The sequence below is a fragment of the Pundamilia nyererei genome, unplaced genomic scaffold, assembly GCF_000239375.1.
Source record: "Pundamilia nyererei isolate P.nyererei 1_Seehausen unplaced genomic scaffold, PunNye1.0 scaffold00786, whole genome shotgun sequence".
NCBI classification, from domain to species: Eukaryota; Metazoa; Chordata; class Actinopteri; order Cichliformes; family Cichlidae; genus Pundamilia; species Pundamilia nyererei.
This window is the reverse complement of record NW_005188187.1, coordinates 49,546-56,447: the sequence shown is the minus strand read 5'-3', so window position 1 is coordinate 56,447 and position 6,902 is coordinate 49,546. Positions and strand designations below refer to the sequence as shown.

The 6,902-nt window shown below is 42.6% G+C and overlaps 1 protein-coding gene across 1 annotated transcript in view; it reads left to right on the top strand.

Annotated features, from left to right (window-relative positions):
• The window catches only part of LOC102195307 (signal-induced proliferation-associated 1-like protein 2), a 56,946-nt gene that overhangs the window by 3,001 nt on the left and 47,043 nt on the right, over window positions 1-6,902 (top strand). The window contains exons 2-5 of the mRNA XM_005754968.2: window positions 1,467-1,607; window positions 5,050-5,131; window positions 5,393-5,565; window positions 5,932-6,071. Coding sequence (XP_005755025.1) covers window positions 1,582-1,607; window positions 5,050-5,131; window positions 5,393-5,565; window positions 5,932-6,071 — 421 coding nt within the window. The 5' untranslated portion in view covers window positions 1,467-1,581. The remainder of the gene's footprint in view (window positions 1-1,466; window positions 1,608-5,049; window positions 5,132-5,392; window positions 5,566-5,931; window positions 6,072-6,902) is intronic.

The following is a 6,902-nucleotide window of genomic DNA, read 5'->3' as shown; positions in this document are numbered from 1 at the left end:
CAGTAACGGCCGCCGTTTTCTTTGTGAGTATTTATTACACGACGTGCTGCGGGGAAAAGCCTGTTCTAACGTTTGAGTCTAAGGTTTATTTTTTAGCACCTGACGGCTCTTTTTTTGCTTCTCATTTAGTTTATTTTGAAAAGTCTCAATGGGATCTTGAGCTTTATTGTGAAAGGTTTATGTGGAACATAAACAGTCTATTTTGCGACACCACAAAACAAACGATAGCGTAAAATGAAACGATAGAAGTTTTTATATCATCATCCGATATATATCGTTATATCGAACAGCCCTACAAGCAATGATACAAAACATTAAAACTGATTCAACAAAACTTTATAAAAAAGGGTCATCATTTCACATGAAATGTTCAACACTCCTTAAAAAGTACAGCTTTGTTGGACTTTTTTTCACTGTGGAATCAAAATGTGACTCAAAGAACAGAGCCTTATCAAGGACAACCCCCAAATTCTTACAACTATCCACCAGTTCAATGGCAGCAGTCTCAGTGCAGGATGGGGGATGGCTTCCTGAAGTCAATAACCATGTCCTTAGTTTCAAAGGTTTTGATCTTTAAGAATAACTGATCACACCAAGAACCAAACTCATCCACAACATCGTACGTCGTAGTCTAAGGAGCTCGGAAAGAAAAGCATCCAGACTTCTTTACATTTCCTTGAAGAGGTTTCACATCCGAGAAGCTTCTTCAGTTCTAAGAGCAACTGGTGGAGAGTCCCAGGTATTTAAGTGTTATGGGAGTGTCCCCATAAGAGGGTCGTGGACCCCCTATTGATCCTCTACCTAATCACACGAGCCAAGGTGTGAAAACGAGTGTAGGTCACAATCAGCAAGGGCTGGATATTACACCAAAAAAAAATACACAAATCCAACCAAAGCTGTAAGACGCAGAAGGTGGTTTGAGAATAGGTGAGAAGAATCAGAGCGATAAAAGATGGGAGCAAAACTAACACAGGACACAAAAAAGACTAACTTTCAAAGTAAAATAGGAAGTGACCGAAAGATAATACACACATAGAAGATGACAGAAATACCACCAAAGGTCAAATAAAGAAACAATAAAGAGTAAAACACCGAAACACAAGGCAACGAAACCAAAGCAGGAACAACAATGCCCTAATGACTCAACATATTCAAAGACACCAAACGAGCTGTGAGAAATAACATGAACGTGAGCAAGACATGTTCACAGTGCATCTGTTTTCAGACTCCTGATAGTGTTTCAACCAATCAGTATTCAGTTTGCTGCTTTGCATCACGATGATTCTCTCAGTTTGTACCAAACTGTGTTTGAAAGTCTTGGATTAATTTCTTTTCTTTTGAAAGGCTCTGGGTCAGCAACATCACAGCTTCAGGAATTTAAAGGGATGTTTCAAACAAACTATTTAGTAAAGCTAACAGATACTCTTTAACCATAACTCTGGAACTCTTATCTGTGTCACACACAGCTCCACCTCCTGCTCCTCCTCCAGACCGTCCGACGGGGTGCACCTTAGACCTTCAAGTCATCGCTCCATCAGCTGATGAGTTTATTTGTTCACTTGACTGATTCCTAAGAGAAAAATGGCTGCCAACTCACCGAAAGACAAGTGAGTAAAACAAAGAAGTGAGAATATTTTCACATTCATGCATAAAAAAGACAAAACAATCAGCAGTGACTATGTTCAGAAGTTCTTAGAAGTAGACATCACTGCTGATGACGAGTTATTATATATAATCAATATAACAAATGTGACAGATGATCAGATGTTAAAGTTTTGTTGTATCAGAAAACCAAAACTTGTAATCAAATAAATCAACAGGGACGGATTTTAATGTGATAAAGCTGCTGTTAGTTCAGGTCAGTTCGGGTTAGTTTTTAGTTTCTGATCTTTAAACATTTTCATAAAGTTTCAAGTGGTTTGTTGACGTTTGTGAACTGAGTGAAAAGTGGCTGCAGGGTGACGATAAGCAGTGACTGCAGCACAGAGATAAACTGATTATCAATAACACACCCTACACACACACACGCGCGCACACAAGTAACATATTTAGCAGTGTATATGAATATGGATGTTGCACACAGACGGATGTTTGGAACATGTGTGAATGTATTACTATAAAAGACTGCATTGTAAAGATGGCAGCTGGGATCAAGGAGCATCCTAACACTGCATCATGCAGAGAGTGGGAGGGGTTCACCAGCATGGGTGAGGATTTAGCAGATATCCTAACACGTGAAAAGGTCCTCACGTGTTAGGATATCCTCACTGTCAGCTGTACAGAAAACAGAAAGGGCACCCATCGAAGCTTTGGCAACTTCAAAGAGTACCTTCCTGCAGGGAGTGGTTGTGCTAGCAGAAAACACCAGGAAAGGCCAAAGAAACTCGGTCAAGGCCAGCATCCCCTAAAGACAAGGACAGACAAGATAGACTAAAATGTGCAAAATCGCTCATACTGGCATACTGGCAATGAATCTTCAAGATGGCGGCGCGCACAGGTGCAGCGGCTCTTAGCTCTCTTGTGTTCTAAGGTCAGTGAATCCCAGGAAGGCGGCAGGTCCTGATGGAACACATGGAAAGGTTCTCAGAGCATGTGCTGACGAACTGACCGGAGTCTTCACTAAAATCTTCAACCTTTCCTTGTCATCAAACACCGTCCCGCCCTGCCTCAAAACCTCCACCATCATCCCCATCGCCAAGAAGACAGCTGTGGTCAGCCCAAATGACTACAGGCCTGTTGCACTTACGCCTGTAGTGATGAAGTGCTTTGAGAGACTGGTCTGTCCGCACATCAGGGCCGGTCTGCCTCCCACTCTGGACCCCCACCAATTTGCCTACAGGACAAATCGATCCACCGAGGACGCTATCACCATAGCGCTCCACACTGCGCTGAGTCACCTGGAGCACCGAGGAAGCTATGTGAGAATGCTCTTTCTGGACTTCAGCTCAGCATTCAATCATATCATCCCGGTCCAGAAACTGTCTCACCTGGGACTCTCCACCCCCATCTGCCTCTGGATCAAGGACTTCCTGACAAATAGACCACAGTCTGTCAGACTCGGCCCCCACCAGCACCATCACACTCAGCACCGGGTCTCCACAAGGATGTGTTTTGAGTCCCCTCCTGTTTACGCTCTACACATCCAACTGCTCCCCTACCCATCTCTCAAACACCATCATAAAGTTCGCGGATGACACCACAGTGGTTGGACTCATCTCAAGGGGGGATGAGTCGGACTACAGAGATGAGGTCAACAGACTGACTGAGTGGTGTTCAGTTAACAACCTCCAACTGGACACCACGAAAACTAAAGAACTTATCTTGGACTTCAGGAAGGGCAGAGCAGACCCGGCCCCACTTTACATTCACGGGAGCTGTGTGGAGAGGGTACACTCCATGAGGTTTCTGGGCGTGCAGATCTCTGATGACCTCTCCTGGACTGCAAATACTACAGCGGTGGTTAAAAAGGCCCAGCAGCGTCTCCACTTTCTGAGAGTGCTCAGGAGGAACAACCTGGAGGAGAGGCTGCTGGTGACATTTTACAGAGCCACCATAGAGAGCATCCTAACGTACGGCATAACAACATGGTATGCAGGGTGCTCAGCTGTGGACAGGAAAGTACTGCAGAGGGTCATCAACACAGCCCAGAAGATCATTGGCTGCTCTCTGCCCAGCCTGGAGGTCACTGCAAACTCTCGGTACCTCAGCAGAGCTGGCAATATCATCAAGGACCACTCTCACCCCAGCAACCAACTGTTTGAACTATTACCGTCAGGCCGACGGTACAGGTCACATAAAACCAGGACAAACAGATTCAGGGATAGCTTCTTTCCCAGAGCTATCACCGTAGTAAAGCACAAAAACAATTGAACCTGCTTAGCTATACCATACCGTCACTGCCATTATATTATGCTGCTATTCATACTGTCATTATATTAATGCTGCTATCCTGTATATATCGTACTTACTATTGTTTGAGTACTTACGATTGTTTTTTTGTACTTTTTATATTTTACATTTATATTTATTATTGAAACTTGCACCAAGGGAGTGGCACTCCAATTTCGTTGTACTCTGTACAATGACAATGAAGGCTATTCTATTCTATGCCAGACTCCAAAAGCTCCCACCAGAGGTGGCAAAAGAACAGACATCCCTTACTTAAGACGTACACATACTACTGTTGAAAAATACTCCAAGTAATAGCTGAAGTACTGATTCAACTTTACTCTGATACTCTGATTCTTTACTGAAGTAAGAGTGAATATGTATTTAGCTGAGTAAGAAAACAAAGGTTACTCTTTGGAGGGCGTTTCTCTCAGGTGTTGGTATGAAGGTGGAGTTCAGTGAACGAGTCTCTGCTCAACTTGATGTAAGCTAACTGTGACCATGAACCCAAAGCCACTGTGCAGCAGTCACACACTGTTCTTTACTTTAAACCCATCACAGTGCAGCAAACTAAGTTTCAGGAAGCATTTGAATTTTCTCTCTGTAGCCCAAAAGATTTGAGATCTGAAACGTGACAAGTACAACGAAGGCAGGACTGATTTTTCTGTCTGTTCAGACAGCAGCTGTTTGTGAATGGACCGGTTTTACTCAAGCACTTTATACAACATACCTCATTCATACAAGCACCTCTTTCTAGACCTACATGCTTTCTGTCTAACATGCACATGCCAATGAGTGTATCAGTGTCTTGGCCAAGACACATACAGACTGCAGACTGGAGCGGCTAGCAACCAACAACCTTATAATTAGTAGATGACCTTCTCTACCTCCTGAGCTACAACCAAATCCAATGCTAGGCCCTTTGCGCTACCATTGTACAGAGACTGTAAATAAATGATGTAAGATAAGGGTTAAAACAGACACACCTGAGTATTAGCTGACACTTAGCTGATCCACCTGCAGAAAACCTTACAGAAACAGATCTGATGAGTTTAGTTAAATATTTATACCTGGTTTTAATCCTTTACCACTTCTCATTATTCTGCGACTCTTTCACAGTGAAAGCATCAGAATAACATTTTATTTTTAAAATCTCTGCAGGTATTTTGGAGTATGGCTGATTTTCTTCATGCTTGGTTTGGGAACGTTGCTGCCGTGGAACTTTTTCATGACTGCTACCAAGGTGTGACATTGCTTCCTGTTTTCACTTACATACTATTTTGTCCTCAAAATAAATTTTTATTTTGAAAGATATTGCATTATATTTGAAACAGTAGTTTGTTTGTAGACAAACAACAGCTGTGATGAAGTGAGTAGCTGTAGCTGTGTTTATCAGAGGTGTTTTGCAGGTATTTCATGACCAGCTGCAGGTAAACTGAGTCATTAAAGGTATTTGTGGAGTTAGTGTCACTGCAGCTTTATGCTCTGTCTGCCTGTCTGTCAGTACTTCACCAGCCGTCTGAAGGACACCTCAGTGGTAATTTCTTCAGCCAATCAGACAGAGGTATCCAGTGATGATCGCACTGTCCTCGAGGCCATATTCAACAACGTGATGACGCTCTGTGCAATGTTACCACTGCTCATCTGCACGTGTCTCAACTCCTTCCTGCTCTCACTGTGAGTAAAGCGCCACACTGCTGACATCAGCGAATGTATTAGTGAATGTGTTAGTACTTATATTTTTACTACAAACCTCAGTCACTCAATTACACACACATTCATACGAGCTGTAAACAGTATTTTCTATACTTTATTGTCTCATCTAAAATTCACACACACACACTGATGGATGCATCAGGGTTATGGCCACGTCAGCATGCAGACTGCAGCAGCCAGGGTCCAAATAACTAATCGGGTCATTCGACTGGTAAATGACCCGCTCTATCGCCTGAGCCAAAACCGCACAATATCCCTTTAAAGAGCATCTGCTCACCTTGAGCTCCAAGCCTGTCCTTGAGCTTCCTCTTTTCCTTCTCCTGTCAGAATCTCGCAGCGTCTGCGTGTCATGGGCAGTCTCTTTGTCATCATGCTTGTTTTCATCATCACCGCTGTCCTTGTGAAAGTTCCTCTAGAGCCCTTCCACTTCTTCCTCAGTACCATGGTGAAGATCGTCATCATCAACTGTGAGTCTTTTTTTTCTTTGTTTTGTTTGTTTGTCCGTATGTTCAGCTTTTGGGCCATACTACAGGGCAGTCTGTTAATCTGTTCGTTCATTCGTTCTGGGATCTTACAGATCAGTTTTTAACCAGGTCTGTAAGATCCCGGATTTTTTATGCAGCCAGACTGAGGAACTGAGCTCATGGTTTTATTCCACCTGTCGGACTGCTTTGGTCACTGTGGCTCATTTAAAAACCAGACTACCTAAAACTAAATCCGAGCTGTCAGACGCGACTGCCGTCGAGCTGAGTTGAAAAAGGACAAACTACAAGTGATGTTCCAGATGCCAAAGAACTGTTGGCATCAATATAAAAAAAACTGTAAAAGATGCCAAAAGAAAACACTTTTTATTTAAAACAATTAACTCTGTTCTTAGTGCACCACATACTGACTGTATCGAGCCCTCGCCTGAAGGCTGTGAAATGTTTTTACACTTTTTTATTGAGAAGGTCTCGTCCACAAGGGCCCAGATCTCTCCTTGTGCTCATAAATAAATAATAATAAATAACATTTTATTTATATAGCACCTTTCTACACAGAATCACAAAGTGCTGCACATAAGATAATAAATTATAAAAGGTAAAACAGACAATATGAAACAGGCAGAAATTTAACCAAAAACAGTTTTAAAAAGGTGAGTTTTGAGTTGTTTTTTAAAAACAACTACCGAGTCCACAGTTCTTAATGTATGAGGGAGAGAGTTCCACAGTCTCGGGGCCACAGAGGCAAAAGCTCTGTCACCCTTAGTTCTCATCTTAGTCTGTTTTATAGCAAGTAAGCCCTGATCAGATGACCTC